The 24837-nt window shown below is 39.5% G+C and overlaps 1 protein-coding gene across 4 annotated transcripts; it reads right to left on the bottom strand.

The window, feature by feature from the left end:
• Positions 1-2825: 2825 nt before the first annotated feature.
• On the bottom strand, positions 2826-23707 carry fam107b (family with sequence similarity 107 member B). 4 transcript variants are annotated; one of them, XM_047822424.1, is made up of 5 exons: positions 23529-23707; positions 19954-20042; positions 8259-8439; positions 4224-4380; positions 2826-3894 (listed from the first exon to the last, which is right to left on the bottom strand). In XM_047822424.1, exons 2-5 carry the CDS (start codon positions 19982-19984, stop codon positions 3775-3777), a joined length of 489 nt encoding a protein of 162 aa, XP_047678380.1. In that variant the 5' UTR covers positions 19985-20042; positions 23529-23707; the 3' UTR covers positions 2826-3774. The 4 variants fall into 4 exon arrangements, with proteins under 4 accessions (XP_047678380.1, XP_047678381.1, XP_047678383.1 ...); XM_047822425.1 differs by having other exon boundaries at positions 19954-20039; XM_047822427.1 differs by lacking the exon at positions 19954-20042 and having other exon boundaries at positions 23529-23706.
• Positions 23708-24837: the final 1130 nt, after the last annotated feature.

The raw sequence follows: 24837 nt of genomic DNA, 5'->3' as shown, positions 1-24837 counted from the left end.
TCGGGTCACGGGGAGCCTGTGCCTATCTCAGGCGTCATCGGGCATCGAGGCAGGATACACCCTGGACGGAGTACACACACACACACACACACACACACACACACACACACACACACACACACACACACACACACACACACACTTTTTTATTCTCATCTATTTTTATTGTCTGTGTGAGATTTTATGTGCTTATTTTATATTTTAATTTTTACATTCCTGTGTGGTTATACTAAATATGAGCACTCAGTCTAATTAATGGATCAGATCTAACTGTATAATAAATGGTATTATCAAAATCCTAACAGTTCATTCACACGGACTTGTATGATGTACGTTCCACATAATTTAAAATAAAAAATAAGCACACAAAATCTCACACATATGTAAATACAAATAGACCAAAAAAAAGGAAAGAAAAATAAACACATTGTTTGAACATTTGTGCTATAGATGATAGAATGGAATAGAATAGATTAGATTGAGATGCAAGGATGCACTAGGATGGATGTGGTAAAAAATAAATGTAAGATTATTGCATATTGTTATTGCTTTATTGGGGGAACATTTAACTGTTCATGAGGTGGTTTGCCTGGGGGAAGAAACTGAGCTTGTGCTGGTATTTGGGGCTCTGTAGTAAAAAGCTGATGACTTGGATGTGAGGGATCCAGAGTGATTTTCATATACAGTTCTTGAAGGGTGGGCAGGGAAACACCAATAATCCTTTCAGCAGTCTGAACTGTTCTCTGTAGGCTTCTGTAGCTGAGCCAAACAGTTATTGATGTGCACAGAAGAGACTCGATGACGGCTGAGTAAAACTGCAGCCACAGTGCTGTCCATGATGGTGATTGCCAAGTCAAGTCAAGAAGCTTTTATTGTCATTTTAACCATATATATATATCTGTTGCAGTACACAGTGAAATTAGACAACGTTTCTCCAGGACCCTGGTGTTGCATAAAACATAGACAGAGCTAAGGAACAGTAAGCCAGTCCTATCCACATAAAGTACCTCTGTGCAACCTGGTGTTAACAGTGCAGGACAAAAGACAGTGCAAACAAAAAATACAAGACTTTACACAAAAGACAATACACAAAAACAGTGTAAATACTGTATGTTAATTCAATATTGCATGTGCAGAAATACTGGAATGAACAAATTAGTATTATAGCAGCAGTTACATGAGATATTGTAAAGTATTGTGAAAAACAGCAATCAACTGAAATGTGAACCAGACAGCCAGCTCTTTAACCTCCTGTCTGAAGGCAGACTCATCTCCGTCCTTGATGAGACCAATGACTGTAGTGTTGTCAGCAAATTTCATGAGCTTGACAGAGGGGACTTTAGAGGTGCAGTCGTTCGTGTATAGGGAGAAGCACAGTGGTGAGAGAACACAACCTTGAGGGGCACCAGTGTTGGTGGAGCGGCTGTTTGACATGAATTTCCCCAGTCTCTCTAGCTGCTGCCTATCTGTCAGAAACCTGGTGATCCACTGACAGATAGAGCTAAGAACAGAGAGCTGGGTTAGTTTGGTCTGAAGGAGTGTTGAGATGATAGTGTTAAAGGCCGAACGGAAGTCTGCAAACAGGATCCTCAGATAAGTTCCTGATTTATCCAGGTGTTGCATGATACAGGATAATACAGTCCCTAGTTTACTGCATCATCCATGGACCTGTTTGTTCAGTACTCAAACCACAGGGGGTCCATTAATGGTCCAGTGAAGTCTTCCAGATAAGCCAGAACGACTTCATGACAGACGTCAGCGCCACAGGTCTGTAGTCTTTAAGTCCTGTTATCTTGGGTTTCTTTGGGATGGGGATGATGTTAAGCATTTGAAGCAGACAGGGACTTCACACAGCTCCAGTGATCTGTTGAAGATCTGTGTGAAAATGGAGGCCAGCTGGTCAGCACAGGCTTTCAGACAGGCTGGTGTCACACTGTCTGGGCTTGGTGCTGTTCTTCTTTTGTTCTTTCTGAAGACCTGGTGCACACCATCTTCACTGATCTGGAGTGCAGTGAAGAGCAATATAGAGAATTGGCTGGTCTTGTATTTATTGAAATAAACCAACAAAGGTTCAACACCCCCTGGGAATTCATACAGTGCATGTACTTCATATTAATATCTTGGTTGTTGAAGTTAGATACCAAACTGTACTTTGTATAAAAACCATCATATACATTTTGACCAGCTGAAAGTAATGAAATAGAAACAGAATAGAATAAAGTGTAAATACACACTTGTGTAAATAGATCAATGGTTATCACATTTGCCTCAGCCCCCTGGGGTTAAGGGTTTGACTCCCTCCTTCGTACTGTGTGTGTGGAGTTTGCATGTTCTCCGTGTTTTGATGTGTCCCCTGGGTACATATACTTGTTATATGTATGTATGTATGTATGTATTAATGTATATGTATTTATGTATGTATTTATATTTATGTATGTATATATATATATATATATACATACACATATATACACACACATACATACACACATTACCTCTCAAAGCCAACACTTCATCTCCTTCATATATATATATATATATATATATATATATATATATATATATATATATATATATATATATATATAAAATGTATGTACTGGTTGATTTCAGTATATTTTACAACTCATTAGTAAAAATATACTGAAATCAACCAGTACTAAGGGTTTCAGGATCGAAGTGCTGGAGGTTCACAATACTCTAATCTTGTTTTTTTTTTTTTACCTCACTAAAGTCTCATATCTAACTTTGCCATCTTGCTTAGCTTTTGATATCAATCACACATTTCGCCTTATTTGTATTTATGTAAGAAATAAAAAACAAAATAACATGACAAAATAATATTTATTAAAAGAGGGTTAACATTTAAAGACAGCATTACCGGTTCATTATTGGCTCAAATCTACATAAATTCTCAATCATCAACACTGAACTAACAAACAAAGGCATTGTTTCTAGAGCTTCTCTCACTCAAATAACTGCCATTCAGTTGTGGAAAATATATAGAGTGCTTTAACACATCACTCTATAAACATACCGAACAAATAGTTTATGTAAAAAAACAACAACCCTGAAACACATGAACCTAGATCTACTATTGCTTAAAAGAGATGAGCGCACAAATATGGAAAATAACAAAACGGCAAGCAAGCTCTGTACATCACACAACAAATCTTTGAAAGTTGTACTGAGAAGAATTCAAAATTGAAATTATGTGATTTATTTATTTTTTTTCATTTTTGTTTTGATCATCAACCAGAAAGTCCTTAGAAGACCCTCTTAATCCCAAGACAAAACTAAACAGAAACCAATTATTATTTTGGCTTACAAGAGTCCATCCAGTGTCCCATTTCAACCATGTGGAGTTAAAAAAATACTTAAAAAATGTTTTGAGTGGTTTTAGTTTTTCAAAAGAAAAAAAAAGAGTAAGTAAGAGAAAGTAAAGAGAAACAAATGGAAAGACTCTGTGTAGGTTCTGTTCATCTTGCCATACAAGTTCACCAAACTCCGGCAGCTGGTGAAGACGAGGCTGCGTCGGCTTGTCTGGGATCTCGTGTGTTTTTTCTTTCAACCTCCACGTTTGTTGCAAGGGTTCAGCGTAAAGAGGTTCAAGTGAATACTGGTCGTGTGTGCAAGCAGGCAATAGGAACCAAACATGGTCACTTTTTTCACAGGAAAACAGGGAGCAGGAAAACCTGGAAATCCCCATAAACTGCAGTCCAGTTGCCATGCCATCATGTGCCATGGACCTCTTCCAAATCCATCCAGATGTGTCTAAGTGGTTCGCTCCTGCTCCTCCGCCTCCTGCTTGGTTCTTCTTAGATTGCTTTTCATTTTGACAAATTCTGGCGTGTTCTCCTGCTCCTCATCCATCTTCTGTTGCTCCAGCTCCAACTAGAGACAAAGAGGCAGAAAGGATTATAGTCTGCACTTATGCAAATGCTTTATTTTATCTTTTGCTATTTTGGTGTGTGTGTGTGTGTGTGTTTGTGTATGTGTGTGTGTGTGTGTAATGCATTGCTAATCTATCTGTATTTGTTTATTTCTCCAAATGTTTGTATCTGTATTGAGATTTGAGTGGTCTAATCTGAAAGGATTTTCCTGCCTACACCAGCATATCAGCATGGTCTGTGAATTCTTACACACTGATGGTTCCGGAACCTCTGCTGCATCAGTCAAATGATCTGTACAATCCATATAAAGTTTTAGCATCCTTTGTGTACCTGTTCAAGTTTCTGCTGTCTCTTCATGAGCTCAATCTCCAGGTCACTGTGCTTCTTATGAGCTTCTTGCTCTGCCAGCTGAGCCTTCAGCACTTGATCTCTCTTCCTCTTCTCCATCACCTTTTGGAGTTCAGGCTTATTCTGTGGAGCCAGACCCCTATTACACACAAACAGCAAAATAAGAAGACGTGCTTTTAGCAAAGTAATTGTCCATTTGTCATCAGGTTAAATCCTGTCCCTGTATTAGGAAAAGTAACATAACGTGAGGCTTTATAATGTCTGCCTCACATATACTGATGAAAAGGAATACTGTGTAGAAATGTCTCAATTTTGTTCAGCATTGAAGCTGTGCACCAGGAAGTCAACCGAAAACTGAACCCTATACCACGAGCAGGTCAAATCTTGATGATGCCTCAGCCATCCATGGCCATGCATGATTAGCCCTGTTCTCTGGGAGAGAGACAGCCAGTCGTAGGTGTCTGTGTGCTCATGCATATGCAAAAGGGCATTCGGTGTGTGCTAAGCTGCCTTGACTTGCAAGAGAAACAGTTTGAAAAGATCTGGTGGCAGATCTGAAAATGACTCAGAGGAAGAGATTGTGTGTTGACTCTCACCCTCAAGCCTTCTGCTTGCACAACAGGAAGAACTTGCTAATAGTCAAAGAGGGTGAAATGAACATTTTAGACTAAATTGAGGTTAAAAATCTTAGAATAGAGTATGAAATTCTTAGCAAATTGGCAAGTCATTTAAAAGCCATTGTGCACAAGAATGGTCTTACTGAATCAAATCCACAACATCCGGAAAGAAAAGGAAAGGAAGAAAGAAAATAGCAGGATGTGAAAAAGATCAGGGAATGAGAAGCATGAGAGAAGCGAGATGTACTGTATGACAGGGAGTCATCATGCTTGACACCCAGTACAAACCGGAATGAATCAAACAGTTCTGCCTTTTCCATCCAAAATGAACTGAATTAACTGAAAAACCCCTTATGTGATTGGTGAGTAATTTGGCAAAGCCCGATGAAATAAAGTAACAGTAACTACTTAACTATATTAAATGAACATTAGAATGACCCATCACGCCCATTACAACAATGCAGCAATAACCTAAGCTGTAAAGTCCCATCTGTGGTTACTGATTATATTTTCTTGTGATGTAATATCCAAATGACTTTTGCACCATATGATAAACTATTGTTATTGCCAACCCCTGTAGAGAAATGTTCAGTTCCTGGCACATGCTACATTTCAGACATCATTATATCAGTATTAGTAGTGATGGCTGGTCGTGATAATAAATAGAAAGGGAATAAAAATATAATTTATTAAGCACAAACAACACACACACACACATACACCCGCACTTCATCTCCAGAACCCAAGTATCACCTAGATGTATTTATATATATTATATATACTGTTATTGACATCCATAATCCCTACTTACCACTGATATCTCACAATGACTAGCTTCAGTCATGCCACTAAGACAGATGTATGAGAGAAGTTAAAGCATTTCCTGGGTTTAACTGGCTGCTGATTCATACAGCAGCACAGACTGCTCTCTCAGACAGACTCCACTACACTTTCCATGCACATCTGAGACAAACTGAAATCCAAATTTATTACATAAACTCCTCCAGTTCACGGTTATGTAATCCATGACATTGTAGTCTGCCTCCATCACGCTCTGCTCTTCACATCCTGCTTTGCCTGCAGACACAATTAGTTCTATGACCACTTTAATCTTAAGTATGCATACAAACACTTCTAAGTGATGAAGACGAAGGAGGAAGATGAAGGAGAACGTGGGATAGTGTGAGAGATGATCGGAAAGGAAGAAGGAGGGCAGGAAAACAAGTGTGACATGAGGGATGATGCTGTACTCCTGATTATGTAACTGCTTGTGGCTGCTCATCCCTACGATTGTCACGAATCACCGATGAATCTAAGCCCATCCAAACAGCGCAAATCTCTCTCTCTCACACACACACACACACACACACACACACACACACACACACACACACACACACACACACACACACACACCTCAAACCAATACACTGCATTTCTACCAGTTATCATTTCTACTAATCAGCAGCAATAACGAAGGTTAAAATGGTTTGATTTGTACTAAACGTGACGTATTTAATAACAATCCTTAACCACTCATGAGTGCAAGAGAACAATTTCAGAGATATTTAATTACCTAAGTATCCAGGTAACTAACTTGGTGTGGTTGTGTACCTTCAACCTTGTGATTTTGCTGAAAGCTACAAGTTGTATAATGTGCACAAGGGTGTGTAACCATCGAAGGTGAGACTGAGACAGACATGACTGGCTTCTTCTTAGCATTTTTCCCTCATTCCTGTCTACTTGGAGACAGGCAGCACAGTACAAAATGACCTGCCAGGAAAATGTTTTACATCAGAAATTGGCTGCTTTAACAATTTAAGATTGTTTTTCTCCTCTACGGACTGTACAGACCCATTCAGCTAGATAAAAGTTGAAGCCTGATTCATGCGTCTGGATCTCACACTACATTATAACACAATGCTGTTGAATTCTTGAATCTGGGAAAGAGGCGTTGATTTACTTACTGCACAAGTTACTGAAGCTCGGTCATGGTTCGCAGGTTTATATGTATGTGTTCATTCTGTTAATAATATGCTCAATTGTTTGTCGAGACGAACATGATGTACAGACTACACAATTTATAACCTGCAAAGAATGAGCTGTTATCATACAAGGAAGTCTTCTTTGAGAAGATATTTGTTTCTTGAAACCAAAGACTCCTTACATAAATGTTAATGTTTATCCATCACCTCACATCACATCCTTCTCAATAACTGAACTGTACTATACTGAGCACAACATACACACATATCATCTGTATGGACTGCATAGACCCTCACAAAACACACATACTGACACATCAAACTGTTTACACGCTGTTTTGCACACTTTTCTGCTGTTTTTGCACACTGTACAACATTTCAGCTGTTTTTACACATACTGTACAATATTTCAGCTGTTTTTACACATACTGTCCAACATTTCAGCTGTTTTTACACATACTGTCCAACATTTCAGCTGTTTTTACACATACTGTCCAACATTTCAGCTGTTTTTACACATACTGTACAATATTTCAGTCATTTGCTGTTTTTTGCACAACTCTATATATTATCCAAAGGACCTGCTGCTAAGAAACTGTGTTCATTCTAATGTTACTGCACAAAATATTGTTTGAACATTCAGTATTAACATACAGTATATACACCGGTCGGTCTGCGCTGTTTCTGTTACTGTTTATTGTCTTTTGTGTATTGCAGTTTTTGTACTTTTTGTATTGTCTTGTAACTTTATGTCTGCACTGTCTTTTGTCCTGCACTGTCTTGTTTATCTTATCCTGCACTGTTTACACCAGGTTGCACAGTTGCACATTATGTAGCTAAGACTACTTACATGTCCTTAGCTCGGTCTTTGTTTTATGCAGCACCATGATCCTGGAGAAACCTTGTCTCATTTCACTGTGTACTGCAACAGCTATATATGGTTGAAATGACAATAAAAGCTTCTTGACTTGACTTGATCAGTCAGCTTTCCACCAGGGGAAAGCCTTTGTGCTTTATGTTATGTGCTCCATGCTATGTGCTTTGCCTTATTTCCAATACTGCTACACAGACAAAAAAAGGGACTGTTGACAAAATAACTGTTTATATCTGTTTATAGCTATATTGGAAGTCATAGCAGGAACTAGGTTGTATTGTGGACGTTCAACATCATCACACACGACTATAAATAGATATAAGAGGTTATTAACTCATAAATTAAAAGTGTAATAATTGTCAAATGACTGTGGTATAAAAAGTATGAGCTCTGATTATTCACGGGTTGTTTTCCTATAACAGCATGACCCTGGCCGTGTCATGTCGGACTCCTTACTTAACCTCTGAGAAGGTAAAATGTAGGTTTCAGTGAAAGTAATAAAACAGAGGGATACAGGGAAAGGAAAGGAAAGTAGGTTCACCTCTTCTGATTCATAAGGAGTTCTCGATGGAGATCTTGGTGGTTCCTGGAGGTTTTTACTGGATTGATGAGTTTTTTGGGCTGAATGAGCTCATCGCAGTCTCCATCCATGTAGTCCGGCTCGGCCATGATGGTCCGCACACGGGGCAACAACCTTACTGGCAATTCTGACTGGTCCAAATCTAAAAGAAAGACAGAGAGAAATAGAAATGTCTCAGATCTGGTCACAATAAAGTGAAGCCCAGGAGCATCCTTTTGTTTTTTAACCAACAGCATCCTTTAAAATGTTACCACTTCAGTTACAAGCCACTGTAAGCTGAAAAAGAACAGCTATAATAACCTCAGGTATTTGGGCTGAATAATTATGTTAAAAAATAATAAATTCAATAATAATAATAATAAAAAAAATAGGAGCAGACAAATCCAGTCTGGTACACTAATCCCAGTAATGCTGAAAACAATAGACCTCTAGAAAAACATGCACAAAGTATATGTTAAATAGCAGTGTAGGCTCTTCAGGCTTCCTTCTGTGCCAGTAATATATTGTTATAGGATTGAATAAGGTTCGGGGAGAGAGCAATTAAACAGATTATGCAGAATTCCCCTTTGAATGGTACTGCCTTAAAAACAAAATGGGAACAGGATAAAGCATCCTGTTTACTCAGCCGTCATATCTATATGACTTTTAGTTATCAGAGCAGTTACAATCTACCACACCTTCAGATATAAAAGGTAAATAACAGTATTGTTCACCTGCACGTGTTCGAACTAAAAACATGAACATACACATCAGAGTTCATTATGTACATTCAGTTATACTTAAATGGACCATTTTCACTTTCTCGGATAAAACACACACAGTAATGATACCCCTTAAAATAGCCCTGATGGTACCAACCCATCGAATATCAGAAGTACAGTTTGACATGATTTGACACTATAGAAAATGAATATGAATAGCTAAAAAAAAAAAAAAAAAAAAAAAAATGTTCCTAGGGATTATCCACAGGATATTTTATGCTCCACACTATAATAGCTTAGTTCTATTAAATTCCATTAACCCTAGCATGAAACTGTCCTGGAAATCTCACCTGGCAGGAGTGGGAACTCGGTGTACCTGAACATGGTGTTCATGTCGAAATAATCACGAGCAAATGTCCAGAGTAAAAAGAAGCAGATCGACAGGAGTTTAGATGTTAAAGAAAAAATAAAAAAGCAAAGCAAAACACAGCGGCTCACACTCGATGTTGCACTGGAGTGAAGTATTGCACTTGTGAGTGTTTTATTATCATCCCAACCCTGGTTGAGAATTTGCGATCCTGTAGGTGTGGGCACATTCAGGGTTGCCAGATTGCACAACTTTCAATCCAGTCAGTTTCCAATGTATTTTGATACGGAGTTTATGGTGTTTATTATAAAATGAAAGCTTTGCTCATTTACATATGAATATTAATTCAACGAGGTGAGGTCTTCATTTTGCAATGCACAATTTTATTTATTAGATATGTGTCCTAGTATAAAAATGTAACCAAACAGGTGATGCCCAATCTGGCAGCAAAGACAAAGCCTTAATCAAAGTGTCCTACTGTGACGTGCATGAATAGATCTCTGTAAAACAGTCCCGGGATTATTTTTGATCTGCTACTAATCATATTAGGAAATGACTCCAGTATAAATAAGGTCTTCTACTATTTTGTCTTGCAAAAAAAAAAAAACTCTTCCAGAATAAAACTATAGCTAGAATGTTTTTAATTTGGACTCATGTCAAGTAAATGATGAGCTGGGATCAGGGGTGTTGGTGTGGATGTTAGGACCCATGAAAACTTTTGGATCAGTACAGATGGAGGCCAGGACTAAAGTGAAGCTCTGGTTAAATGTTGCTGTTACAGACTAGATATTAAAACACAGAAGCAGGGCCACAGTAATAGAATGACCGTGGCACAATTTGCATAGGAGTCTAAGAAACATAAACTGATTTACTGGTTGCAGTTATATAGAAGGGTTGATTTCAATACTTCCTGCTCGGTCCATGCCTCAAAATCCTGAGGTTTTACTGGTATTACATTTTTCAAGTTCAAGTTCAGCCTATTTTGTGGTTCTCATATACACGCTATTATTATTGCTCGGAGATTAAATATAATGTGCTATAGCCATTAGAGGGCGCAAACAGACAACGAAACCTGTCTAACAATCCTGTATGTGTAGAAATGGTGGAACTATCCCAAAATATCCCAAAACACATTAGATTTAATGCTTTTAATATGAAATTACTCCATTTTCACAAACCTGGAATAAATACAAGGTGTAAAACAACTGCAACTTCCATTGCTAATGCATTACATGAGCCCCAACTCTCAAAATTCAAGTCAATGATTTAATCATTAAAAAAAATACCAGTACAAAAAAAAAAATAATAATAATACTTATATATGCGAAAAATATGCTAAAGCTATCTGGTAAGGCTGAACTACTTCCTTCTTTGGATTGTTGATTGAAGAAAAAGAAGATGAAGATGAAGAAGTCTTCACATCAACAGATCAATACCATATAGCTTCTCTCTCTCACACACATTACCTTCACTACCATACAGCGACTCGCAGTGACAAAGGAACCGAAAAATATTCGCCTTCAACTGTTAGGATAGATGTGGTCATGTCCAGTGGTGCAACTGAGTTGAGAAAAGTTCAACTTCATACAGATATGGAGCGACCTATATGGAGTACAGCGACTACCAATGGGAGTGAAGACAGTAGAGCGCACGTGATCCATGGCAAAGAGCATGCGCTGCTTCCCCTTCATCTCGTAGGATATTATGCATAGACACGCTGGTGGATTTTGTATACAAACGCCAAAACTCTCTTCAAAGTTTCATTTTAGCAGGAAGAAAAGATTTCCTTGTTGTCAAGTGTGATGCTAGTAGCGTTACCCGCTGATAAATGTTATTACTATGGCAACCAGTAGTGATATGGCAACCCTACTGATGTCTTCAGAGTACAGCAGCTAGGTTGCTTTTGGGTTAAACATGAAAAATGGAAGTTGCTGATCGGTAGTAGCGAAAACCATCACTGGTCTACAGCACAATGCAACTTCCGCTCTGTGGAACCCTGTCCTCCGTGATTACAGACATGAGCCCTTTGAAGATGAAGGGTGTGTGTGAGTGTGTGTAAAGAAAATGCCCGTTAAACAGTCTACATAGTCATTAAGTAAGTTAGTCTGAAGGTGTCGAGGATGCATCTGTTTCTCAGTGCCTACTTAACTTATACTTAACTTTAATAAGGATCAGTCGTAAAACACATTTCACTACATGTCATACTGTGTAGGTTTTATGTATGTGACAAAAAAATCTGAATTTGAAAAACTTTTTTTACACACACACACACACACACACACACACACACACACACACACACACACACACACACACACACACACACACACACACACACACACACACACACACACACACACACACACACACACACACACACACACACACACACACTGGTGCTGTGCTATGCAAATCAAACAAATTTGAATTAAAGTTATTCGGGCAGAACCACTTTTTCATCCGTAGCAGAATTTGCACAAATATGAGATAAACACGTTAATCTGTGATAAGTGCGTTTATTGACTTTTTACATTTTTTTTTAAAAGATTTTACAAGCTTGCAACGTCAGATCTGTCACAACCACACCTCTGCTTAACAGCCCGCCAGGGTTCTCGTTTACAATAGACTAAGTTTGCCTGTGTATGTGTGTGCATGTAAGTTCAATTTAACATTTCCTGACCAAAATCTGAATGACACTGATGCTGTGGATTGTGCTAAATCTCCCACCTCAGAGGCAGAATGAAACAGACTGGTTTAACACCATTCATCTGAAACACTTCACATTTCTCCACCAACATATGAGTTCTTGTTCTTAACCAGCGACGGGGTAAATGAAACATAAATGAAACGCTTAACATCGAGTCCAAGTCACAGTCACACGGGCTTCACGTAAAACATGATGACCGCCAGCTTGCGTACTTGTGTCTCCAGTATTTTTGGATTTAATGACAGAATATCAATAGCCAGAAGACAGTAAACGGGACCATTCATCAGCTACAGTTTCTCCATGTCCATGCACTAATGTTAATGATCACATGTCACCGTGAGAAACCAGCAGAATGAGTCGTATGAGTTAGAGTGGCTCAGATCCGTTTCAGCAGTGAGGATTAAAAAATGAAAGTGTCAGACAGAGTGGAGAGGATGGTCTGTCTTTGTCCAACTGCTCTGAGGTTCTCAGTGGGACAGAAAGGGACAGAGCAATGAAGGGAGGAAGGGAGCATCTGGCAGTCTATTACACCATCTGACCCTCTGCCTTTCTTGTTGAGCATGCTTAGACTCAGTGGGAGGCCAAATTTCCGCCATTACCCTCCTTCAAACCCTCTTTAACTGGCGACATGCTGCTATTGCTCTCGGTCGTCATTTAAAACGTGGACACCAGTTTCTTCTTCATACTTAATTGTATTATATCAGGCAACAGACATTTTTATTCCACACTATCAATCACACCTCGAGCCATACTGCCGGAACCTTACACCCACACCTGCCCCGCATTTCACCTCCATCTTCCCATCTTCCCTTCCTGCTCTGACTGGAATCCCTACTCCATATTGTCCTGTACTTTCACACATTTCTCTTCTCATTCTTGTTTTTTTCTTTTTCTTTCTCTAGTCATCATCTTCAGCCATTCTGCAAATACCCTGCTGACCTTCAACAAGCCTCCGACTGGCTGTCTACAAATCTGCTTTGGATTGCTGATATGAATTGCAAGTGAACTGAAACCTTGTCATCGAGGGGCTGTAAAAGACGCAAGTTTTGCCTGGGAAAAAATCTGCATTTGGATGCGAAGCACATCTGTCCGCTTTACTTTTTTTTTAATGATTTAACAGTCCACAAAGTCAAAAATTTCCCACGGAAAAGGCTGTAGCCATTAAACAGGAGGCGAGAGCGAGAACGAGCGAGATACGGCACTTTTTCAAGCACTACAGTATAGCGGCTAATTTTAGACTTTATTCAAATACAAATACAAAAAAAATTGCTAATTTAAACTTGTATTTGCAAATTGTTTCAACGTGTGTTAACTTTGAACAAGTGTTGTGGCCTATTTTGCATCCCCTGCTGTCAAATTCATCAGACACTGCGTGTCTATAATGACAAAAAGCTGTGAAAGCAGATATCTGTACACAAAGCGCACCCAACATGTGCTCGTGTGAGTCCATCTGCTGGCACTTTGCACACATGCTGCTTGTGCGGTTTCTGAGGGTATCTCTGAGACGGTACAAATTTTTACTTTGTTCAAAGTTTGCTCTCTCTCTCTCTCTCTCTCAGATGAAGGCTGCGTATCAAGATCATCGATCACATGGTTTCCTGACAATATGTTGAAATCTTCTCTGTTGCATGACTCAGGACCCGCATACAGTATGACTACCTTTTTACAAGCCTGTGCACGGCTTAGCAGAATTGCTCTCAATGTAATGCAAGATCTCTCAGCTTGGTCGTGAATAAAGCATTGTACAGTAAGGCACAATATTTGGAACATGTGATCATTAGAAGCAAGTTTCTCTTTTTTCATTCAATCATTTTCTACCGCTTTATCCGAACTTCTCGGGTCACGGGGAGCCTGTGCCTATCTCAGGCGTCATCGGGCATCGAGGCTGGATACACCCTTGACGGAGTGCCAACCCATCGCAGGGCACACACACTCTCATTCACACACACACCAGAGATGCCAATCAACCTACCATGCATGTCTTTGGACCGGGGGAGGAAACACACACACACACACACACACACACACACACACACACACACACACACACACACACACACACACACACACACACACACACACACACACACACACACACACACACACACACGGTGGAGGCGGGAATCGAACCCCCCAACCCTGGAGGTGTGAGGCGAACGCGCTAACCACTAAGCCACCGTGCCTCCTCTCTTTTTTAATTCAGGTTATTTTTCACAGGCATGTGAGGGCAGGCATCTGAGATACAAAATGGGTTAAAGGTTAAACCAAAAAATTGTCATTTCCTCCAAGCCACCAAGCAGTCCTGCCACATTGTCTGCCTGACAGATGCATCTCATTTACATGTAAAAAGCAAAGAAAAAATGTCAAGCATGGTTTTTTGGGTGTTTTTTTTTTTTTAAAGTCCTCCATGCATTCAAAACATTTGACTGAGTATTTTCCGATTTGCATTTGAATTTGAATAGCTGCCATACTGCTACCTTTTAAATGATATTATTTACACAGCCATAACTGTCCTGACAGATATCAGGAAATGTGTTACGGCAAACTAAGTATGCGCTCATATTCAAAGCAAGTTCATTTGTTTACAGACAAAAGAGGTTTCAGAACAATCACACACACACACACACACACACACACACACACACACACACACACACTTTCTGATACACAACAAAGGAACTCTATTGTGTTCGAGTGAGCGAGATTTTGAAGCAGGTCAGCTTGAGTAGTGAACTTCAAAAAGCTTTTGCAAAATAAACTAAATCATACTGCAAAATCATTTGGGCCAAAATGCTGCCCTGACGCCGCGTCAAAAACCTGATAAACGCCATGTCAGCTCTGCTACACTGAAAGTCATTCAGACTTGAGAATCAGCTAATGTATGTGTTTCTGTATCTCTTGGCGCTGTGACAAAGTTCACGCTGACATGCCGAAAGTAAAAATCCAAACCACCTTAAAGAACGAGGTCAAACGCAAGGACCACTGGTGAGTGTGTATCAGGAGAAGATGTGGCTGGGTTGTATTTGTGTGAAATCTAAAAGTAGACACTGATATAATATTTAGCGTATCAGCCTATACACAGTTTATCACAGTAATTCGCTGAAGGAGAAGTGAAAAGAGCTTCTCGTTGATCATTTGTCTGTTAGGTGCGTTGCATTAGAAGATGCAAACAAAATAATGAGCCTAAATGTGTTACTGTATGTATAACAATAGCATTTAAGACACTTTCTCTAAACGTGTTTAAGCTTCCGCATAGCTATTGTAATGTGTGTTTGCATGTGATGCTTCGCTCGGAAATGAGGCTTGTCATGCTGAAATACGGCTTATGCTTACTGACATACGGAGGAAAAAACATAGTGGTGACCTTTTTATAAGATTATGACTATTTTTTAAGCACGTGACACACAGTATGCTGGATGTAAGCCGGAGATGATCTTCTGTTGAAGAACAAAACCCTTATTGGTCACCTTTACTTTAAAGATCTGTGAAGTTCTTTTCTTTACGTATCTCATTTTCTTAGCAAGTCGGGGTCTGAGCAAAGGGTCGGCTATACAGTAGTAGCAGACACAAGGATAAGGGCCTTGCTTAAGGGCCAACAGTGGCAATTAACACAAGGACACTCATATAAATGACATTTATACAAGATGTTTATTTAACACATATAAGGAGTCTCCAGTATCAGCACCTTCTAAGAGTTAGCTGTAAAAGACTGATAGACAGGTATAGATACAGACAGGTAGATAAATAGATACTACATATATAAAAACTACATACATACATAGAAATAAGCTAATCATTGTAATTGTTCTGGACTTCAGGACATCTGGTCCGAATCACATCAGTGTGTCCCAAAGTCTTGTATTTCCTTGCTTTAAATAAGTTGTTAAAACGACTCCCTCTACCACCCACACACTCACATACACTGTTGCCTAAACAATCGTAAGCATAAACACACCCATAATTCAAGTTTCCGAAAACATCTGTTGTGTTATAAAACCCATCTGACAAACTGACTTTGGTAAACCAAATATATTAAGAAACACTGTCGTGAAAAGCTAAACACTGATATATAGATATATATACACACCACACCAGTTAGTCTGTGCAAAGGTTCTCATGATGTCCAAATCATTCTTTCTTTAACCTTGTTGTATAAGATCAAGTCCAAAAGGGTCTTGAATTTCCTACAAACACCAAAGTGTAGAGAAGAGAAGGTACACATCCTTTTATTCACCTCGGAGATATCACAATTCTTTGCATTTGTACACGATTATAAAAATCGCGGACTCTCAAACATGTGCACTATACATTAAAGAGTGCACTTTACAGTTAGCAGTGCACTACATAGTAAACGAGGTGTGTTTTGGCACGTAGCATGAGCTGCTACCGTGGAACCGAGTCACTCCTTACAAAAAAATACATGTTAGAACCTGCAACTCTATGGAGACGTGGCGTCTCAACGGATCACACAAAGATCCATGGATCCAAGAGTGAGGAAACCAAATGTTGAAACGTATCTCCGGGGCCTGTTTATGTAGTGTAAACTAAGCAGATGCCTAGCATTAGACAGGACCTTTAAGGAATGATAGAAATGGTAGCCAGGACAGAAAGATAAAACCTGTCCTGTCTTGTCCAGTGTAAGTAAGGATCACCTCACCCAGTGTGGATGGAACTGTCACACAGACATACATTTTGGCCCACGCACATCTATTCTCACAGGCTAAAGGCTCGACATAACAGGCTGTCTATAAATGTTCACACTCATGTTCACAACTAAGCCTTTTTAGCATGTGTAAAGGCTCTGTATAAACTCTCGGTGTGTTGCATGGTGATGACTGGTCTTGCATTCGGACCTGCGTTTGTCTTTACTCAATAAGCCCCAAAACCCTTCAGATTTATATTCTTCTTATTATTCTATTATATTCGACTTTTAACGTGTGTGGGTTTACAGAGTTCACAATATCTATAAGATAAAAATCACATAAACGAAAGTCATTTCGACGCATTAATTGACACATTTAGCAAGCTGTACTGCACAACCTTGTATTAACCTAATCTTTGCATAAAAATTGTTTTTGGACTCTTAACCCAAGAAGCTTAAGCTTAGAGTTTTGATAAGAAACTTTGCTCATATTCATTTCAATTTCCTTTTAGTTCTATAACACTTAACAATGGACATCAGCCAAGCAGCTTCACATCATCACACCCTTTCTATGGACCTTAATGTACAGATAAAAAGATACAGGTAACTTATATAATCTGCTGTACAGCGGATACATGTTGTTTTACACAAGGCGATCCAGACACCTGCAGAGGTTCTAAATATAATGGCATGATCGAAAAAGTTCTTTAAACTCAGTTTAATTAGGAATTAGTAAAAATATCCATGTACTGTAGGTGTATGTGTATCTTTTGGAAAATAACACACTGTGACCCCACAGGCTAACTACTCCATTATGTGTGTGTTTGTGTGTGCGTGTGTTTGTGGTCTGCTGGCACAGCAGCGAGTGAATAGAGTGAATAGACTGATGACCACACGATTTACGTCACAGTGCTGGAATGTGATGAACCTGCAGAGGTCTTTTATTGTGCTGCTGCACTAAGAGGTCCAGCCGTAAGTGTGCAAATACAGACAAAGACACACGCACACACTACTGCGTCACTGCTTGTGAATAAATAAATGCAACTCTTCAAATACTGTGTGGACATTTGTATGGTATATCTGGTATGGTATATCCATGTGTCCTGTCCCATGTGTTCAAAGCACTATATCACTATTAACCATGAGGTCAGTGAATATAGCAACTGTTTAAAAAGGGTCAGGTGTGTGCAAGAGTGTGTGTGTGTGTGTGTATCCACTGCAACAGCTGTTTGCTGGTGAACAAAGACTGCAGTATAGCGGACCTATAGATTCTTCTCAGCTGTGACAGGCACCTGTTATGTCACATATGAGTGTTGTGTGTGTGTGTGTGTGTGTAGTGTGTGTGTGTGTATGAGTGAGAGAGAGAGAAAAGAGGGATGACAGGAGAAAGATGGATGTTGTAGCTTAGTGCTTAAAGTGTTGGACTACCAATTGGAAGGTAGTGAGTTTGAATCTCAGGTCCACCAAGCTGCCACTGCTGGGCCCCTGAGCAAGGCCCCTAACTCTCTGTTTTATAAATGAGATAAAATTCAAGTCCAGATAAGGTTAAGGAAAATCTGCTAAATGCAGTAAGTGTCGTAAATGCAAGAGAAAAAGTGTTTTTAGGACGTCAAACATTTGTAATGCTGATCGTTGAGGACCAAACTCACATATCTTCAAAATAACCAAATATCACTTTGAGTTAAAGCTGTAAGTGTATGTTTTCTGACTGTGTGCAGTGTGAAGGGCTTTCAGGAATGCTGATAACATGCTGTATGTTTTTGTCTCATTAGGTTCAATAGAAAGGGAGACACCACTGAAAATAAACAGCCGGCGAGGATTGTTATATTGTTATATAGTATAGTATAGTATAGCATAGTATAGTATAGTACAGTATAGTATAACATATAGTGTGAGTATAAATGAAGATAAAAGTACAACGTGTCATTTTTGGCAAGTTGTTGTTGTATAAGGGGAATAAAAAGCTTCAGGTCATCCTGGTATAGGAAAACCATCAGCTTTGTGCTGCGTTATGCCACATGGTCATTGATTATTTTCTTATCGCCTCTCACCCGGTCATGTTTTGTTCTTTACTGAAATGTTGCCACCTTCCTCTTTAAATATAAAAAAATACCTAAATGAATGATGTTCTACGTTGTTGGTTTGACACGTGATCATTGTTAGAATTTTGAGAAACTGATAAGACGCCCATGATATGGATGGAAAGGGAGAACAACAGATTTATTTACATTTGTTCATTTTAGTGATGCTGTCGATGTCATGGTTTAATAAGAGGAGAGGATCTGAGATTGTCTGTTGTGTCTGTGTTGACAGATAACTGGTATGGCCTTTCATTGGTTCTCTAAGAAGGATTAGCGGAGACCCTGAAAACACACGTCCATACGGGTGTGCGCATGTCCACAATCTCACCCACTCATATACTAAACAACTGCTCTTATTATCCAGACATTGTGTGACTAAGCCATCAGACTGCTGATCTGGCTTTGTCCCTCATCACAGGCAGGTGACGCATCATCTGTCTGTCTCTCTCTCTCTCTCTCTCTCTCTCTCTCTCTCTCTCTCTCACACACACACACACAGTATTTAAATGGACTGTTTTTTTTATACACATCTTAAAATGTAACACTAGAATTTTAGAATAAACGGAGAACAGCATCAGAAGCATAAACACCTACACCGCTACAGTTATAGATGCTTCACTAGTCATTTTGTGTCTGGAATAAGAATTCCAGCATGTACTTATTTTTAGGCCTAGACAATAAACTCCAACAGTACTTTCTGCTTAAAAGGAAAAAAAGAAAAACAGTAGTAATATTGATGCTCATCTCAAAGCTATGGGATAAATGAAAGAATAAACAAACAAACAAACAAACAAAAAAATAAACAAAAAAATTAAAAAATCAATGCGTGCCACAAATCTCAAGGTGGATCGATTACACTGTGGATCCCCCCCATGCACACACACGCACGCACACACCACATTACAACAACATATACACACACAGGAGATGTCTAATGGCTCAAAAGCTTAATGATCCCTAACATTACATAAACCACTCCATAACTACAACCATAACATCTTGGTGTTCACTTCACTTCTATTTTATCTAGCTGTGAAGCGCTGATATTTTTGTTGAACAGGAATTCACTGTGTCTCTTTTTATACGATACAGATAAAGAAACTCTTGCATCATCCTGTATTAGTCTATATTAAACATCCGTCCCGTCGTGATACAGACCGCGCATGAGCTCCTCCTCCCCCTCCTCCATGTTTCTCTCTGCCTCCGATCCCTCACAGCTGTGGGTTAGTGGGCATGAGCCTGAGCTTCTTTGTTTGGGGCAGAACAAAAACAAAAGGTATGCTTTGAATGAAAATGACAATAACTACTCAATATTGCATTCAAAAATTCTAGAGGTTACTCAGAGGTTATACAAGTTAAAATATAGCCAGCTGTTAACTGATTTCATCACATAAACACTGGCATGAAAGCAAAATTAACATGTTTTATGTGTTAAAGTGTGTCACAAGTGTATAACGGTGTGAGCGGTGTGATTAGATCCAACCCAGAGTTGATTCTTTTATTGTTTGCTCAGTGGTGAATGAACATGTAAAGAGTCGAAGAGTCCGAGGTTTCCTAATGCACTGGAGTTGACAATCCTTGACCTGGCTAATGAGTCCTAAATGAGTCAATTACAGCCTAACAAATCAAACCAATTCTGACATTTTACAATCGGACGGGTGTCCGCACTTTTGCAAACGTCACAATTAACATTTTGTTTTTCTATTATTTAAGTACACAATATATCAAGTGATCAAAATCATCATTTTATGCAACACAATATATCGTTTGGGCAGGGGTGCACAAACTTTCACATTCAATCGGATTAGAACGAGCACATTAATAATAAATGCTGAAGCGAGTCCTATTGTACTTCTACAGTATCATTGTTCTGAACGGGGAATTTATAACCCCATTTACGCAGTCTGCTTTCTAATGCAATCGTCCACTCGTAGCACAGCGCCAAGCGTGGAACAAAACAACTCCACCACGTGTCAAAATTCAGTCCCTCGATGATGATGTCACTGCAGAAATCCATGGCAACCAGAATCAAAGCACGTAAACAAGCACCTCAGGCTTTCCAGTTGCGAAATACAGGACAGAGATCATCAGAGATACTGACTGCCTTTAAAAAAAAGTGTGAAACTCCAGCAGACAGATTTTACTCAGCAAAGCTTCTTTCTCAGAAACAGTGAGAAAGATGAGCAAGAACAATGAGGACCGAATTAACACTCAGAACCAGCAGAGGAAGCAGGAAACAGTTTCAGTATCAAAGCTGAACTCGGCTACAGAGGAAAGCGCTCGTGACACCTGCGCTGTGAAAAGCAGATCAAGACTAATGCACATGTTTCCATGTTCATTTCCAAAAAAATCGTTGGCACTCTTTGTGAAGGATCCACGAACAGCAGACAATAACAGATGAAAGTTTCCGTTCTTACGCCACTCCCCCCATGCTGAACATTTCACACTCCTATATATATTAGATTTGAATATGTGGTCTGTCCTCCACAGGGTTTATATAAGGAGACAAAAATAGCCAATGCCAAACACTGATTTTGTGCTCCAACAATTATTTTTTAAAGCTTGGGGTTATTGGGTTATTTCTTTAGCCAAAATTCAAGATTCAAGGGCATCAAATGAAGACAATAAAAACACACAAGCACAAGCACACACACGAGCACACATGAGCACACACCCCCAAATATGAGTGAAATGAATAGTTTCTATGCATAAATACAGTCAATATATTCTAGGAAGTTGTTTGTTCTCTTTAATGATGATGAGAACAAACAACTTCCCAACATTTGGGTGTACTTAGTATAGAAATCTAATAAAGAAATTGAATCAGGTCTGCACTCGAGACACCAATGCACAGTATGGACAGAATGCAGTGTGGCGTGTAGTAGACTGCTGACTCATGGGAAGGTTTGTGTTGGAGATCCATGTGAGAATAAAGCAGGGATCCCAGTTATCAGAGACACTGCACCGAAGAGTACCAGCAACATGAAGCACTATCATTCTCTCTAGACTTTGCCCATGAGGATGATGGTGGCTTACAGAGCTAGCTTAATTACTGACAGTTTGCTTAGTCATAACAGGTTTCTGAGTAGTCAGTGTGTCATTTCACAAACTGCGAGAATCATCAAACAGGACAGTCCGAAGAAGTCCGAACTGTTTTTCTATTTAATTCGTTCATCTTTCTTCGGTAACCGATTAACCCTGATGGGGTTTGTAGTGGATTCAGAGCCTGTAAATGGGAACACTGGGTGTGAAGTGAGAATACACACAGAACGGGACACCCGCCGGACACCCACCTTCAGACGGCTCCATGCGTACGTGCACACACACATTCACATCTAGGCGTAATTTTAGCTTAGATAAACAGGGTGTTTTTGGGGAAAACTGTTCAACTTGGAGAAACAGAACCTGACAGTGAGAACCGCCAAAAAACATCAACTAGGGAAACATGAAGCTGTAAGAATGCAACTAATTCATATGACTTAAACAGGATGTATTTAAGTAAATCACTGTGTAACTGTTAAGATATTTGTATAAATGATGCCAGATCAGTGCCGTGATTGTACACTTGAGATTGTACAGACATGACTGTTCGTTCCTCTAACCATTCCTGATATTAGTGCACAGGAAATAAAAAGGCATCAGAACTTTCTTACTTTCTACTTTCACATAATTTCTATTGTCCGCATGGGTTGCACAGAGACAGAAATAAAACGGGGAAGAAACAGAGGAAGAAAGAAAAGACTACAGAAAGTAAGCTGAAGGGGGTTGGAGGGAAACTAGTTCAAAAGAGCACAAAACAGATGTAAGGCATTTGACGAAATACTCTCCAAATAGCAAACACATGTGGTCAGGATCTACTCCTCCCAGCCCTCCATGTCCCCAATAAACCGAGGAAGTCACTTCTTTAAATATTGATCACTGACTGATCCACAGCAAGGGTGTAAGAATGGAACAACTTAGCAGTGTAAATTGTTCAGGACTCATTTCACAACACAGTGCACTAGGAAAGGAACCTTATAATCTGATGTGTACCAGAGAATAAAAAGTGCTTAAAAACAGTCAAACTGTGAACAAATGGAAAATCTGACACACACACACACACACACACACAAACACACACAAACACACACACTGTCAGACACTGCAGAGTACATGACATGTGGTTTGATTCAATATATCTACTGCTCCCTCCCTCTTTCTCTGGTTCTTCTGAGCTAAAACTAAACAAGCATGTAATTTAGTATACACATCTGTCTTTACTATACGCTGTGCTTCTCATTTATTAATTACAGGTCCACTTGTATACCTGATAAACTGTATACACAGAGTGAGGCAACACAGAAACCTGACAAGCCAGAGTATCTTATTAATGCTTTATCAGTTTTGAAATGCAAAACAGTGATCTGACTAATGCAAAGCTTTAAACGACACACAGAGGTCTAGATCAAGGGAACAGCTTCAGTTTACTAACAAAAGCTAAGGCTATTAATCACTACCTGGCAAAAAACGCACGCGCACATACAGTTTAGAGTTATTATCGAATAACCATTGTTCCGCGTACAACCTAAATAACCCGTTATGAAATTGTTGTCTGTCGTTGTCAGAGCAGAAAGTTTCAGCGTGATATTTTGAAATTAGGTGCTTTAATCCCAGGACAAACCACAACAACAACCGCGCGCGCCACACAACAACATAATAGATGCGCGTGCTGGTGATACCTTTAAGACACGTACCTTAATATAGTAGAATTTTACTTTAAAACACACTTTTCTGTCGAAGGAGCTCCAGCTGGGCGGCAGAAGAAGCCGCACAAGACGTATTGGTTTGTTTCTGTAGGGGACTTCTCTGTTTTTTAGGTGTGTCCTCCTGCGCGCCCTGAAACAGTTGAGTAGTAAAAAGCTCATAGAATGTAAATGCATATTTAGGGCGGGGGGCAGGATTATGTAAACTGTGGGCGTGGTCTTCCATTACGAGCGACATAGTGGGCGTGATCTACACTCGTGAGCTACATAGAAGGCGTGGCCTTTACTTGTATGATTACACAGTGGGCGTGGTCTTCATTTGTGAGTCTACGTTGTGGGCGTGGTCTTCACTTGTGTGCTACATGGTGGGCGTGGTCTTTACGGGTCTAGCACACACACAAAAGGCTACATCAGAAAGTGCACGTCCTACTACAGGATGTAGAAAATCGTATAGTGTCCTTACAGTAGCACCGAACTGGTTTGGTTTAAAACCGCACACTATGTTACTAAGTATGATTTGTGGGCTTGTACAACTTCCTGCATCTGTCTTGTTACTATCTTATTAGTCGCATCGTCAACAATTTTAGATCAAGCTCAATAATCCCCTCCCCCCCTCCATCCTTGCCCTATTCACATAATCAGATTATTTCTCCTTCTTCTTCTGAGGTGAATAGGGAACAGTTTACAGATGATGTGTCATCTTAAAGAGTCAGAGAGAGAGAGAGAGAGAGAGAGAGAGAGAGAGAGAGAGAGAGAGAGAGAGAGAGAGAGAGAGAGAGAGAGAGCATGTGGCAGACACACAGACAGACAAAGAAAGTATGGGATAAACAGACAGACAAACAGTATAAGAGTGAGTGTGGAAGACAGAGATGGGGCAGACAGAAAGTATGGGGCAGACAGACAGACACAGTGAGAGAGAGAAAAGGGGAGAGACAGAAAGTGAGAGAGAGACTGGGAGTGGAACAGAAACTGAGAGTGAGGGACAGACTAAGCATTAAAAGCATATTCCTGTTAATGTTTGAATATATTAAGAGAGAAAGTCAGAGAGATACAGATAGAGTTGGGGAGTTCAGACAGTTAGAAAAGACAATGATCTCTTGAGAAGTGTAACAATAAACTCTGTGGTTGTATCTTTCTCTACAATGTATTAATTAAAAAAAATATTTATTAACATCATGCTCATGAGTAGCCATGATCTTCATAACTACATTCATAGTATGTGGCATGACAAAGTCTTCATTACAATTCATTAATTGTATTGTATTAATTGTATGTATGTATGTATGTATGTATGTATGTA

The sequence above is a fragment of the Tachysurus fulvidraco genome, chromosome 13 (assembly GCF_022655615.1).
Source record: "Tachysurus fulvidraco isolate hzauxx_2018 chromosome 13, HZAU_PFXX_2.0, whole genome shotgun sequence".
NCBI classification, from domain to species: Eukaryota; Metazoa; Chordata; class Actinopteri; order Siluriformes; family Bagridae; genus Tachysurus; species Tachysurus fulvidraco.
This window is presented reverse-complemented; position numbering and strand designations above follow the sequence as displayed.

Coding starts and splice junctions, on each gene's coding strand:
- fam107b (XM_027161604.2), bottom strand. CDS start 9,391: ATGAACACCATGTTCAGGTACACCGAGTTCCCACTCCTGCCAG. Junction 8,440..9,348: donor CGAGTTCCCACTCCTGCCAG/GTGAGATTTCCA, acceptor TCTTTCTTTTAG/ATTTGGACCAGTCAGAATTG. Junction 3,895..4,223: donor GACAGCAGAAACTTGAACAG/GTACACAAAGGA, acceptor CTTTGTCTCTAG/TTGGAGCTGGAGCAACAGAA.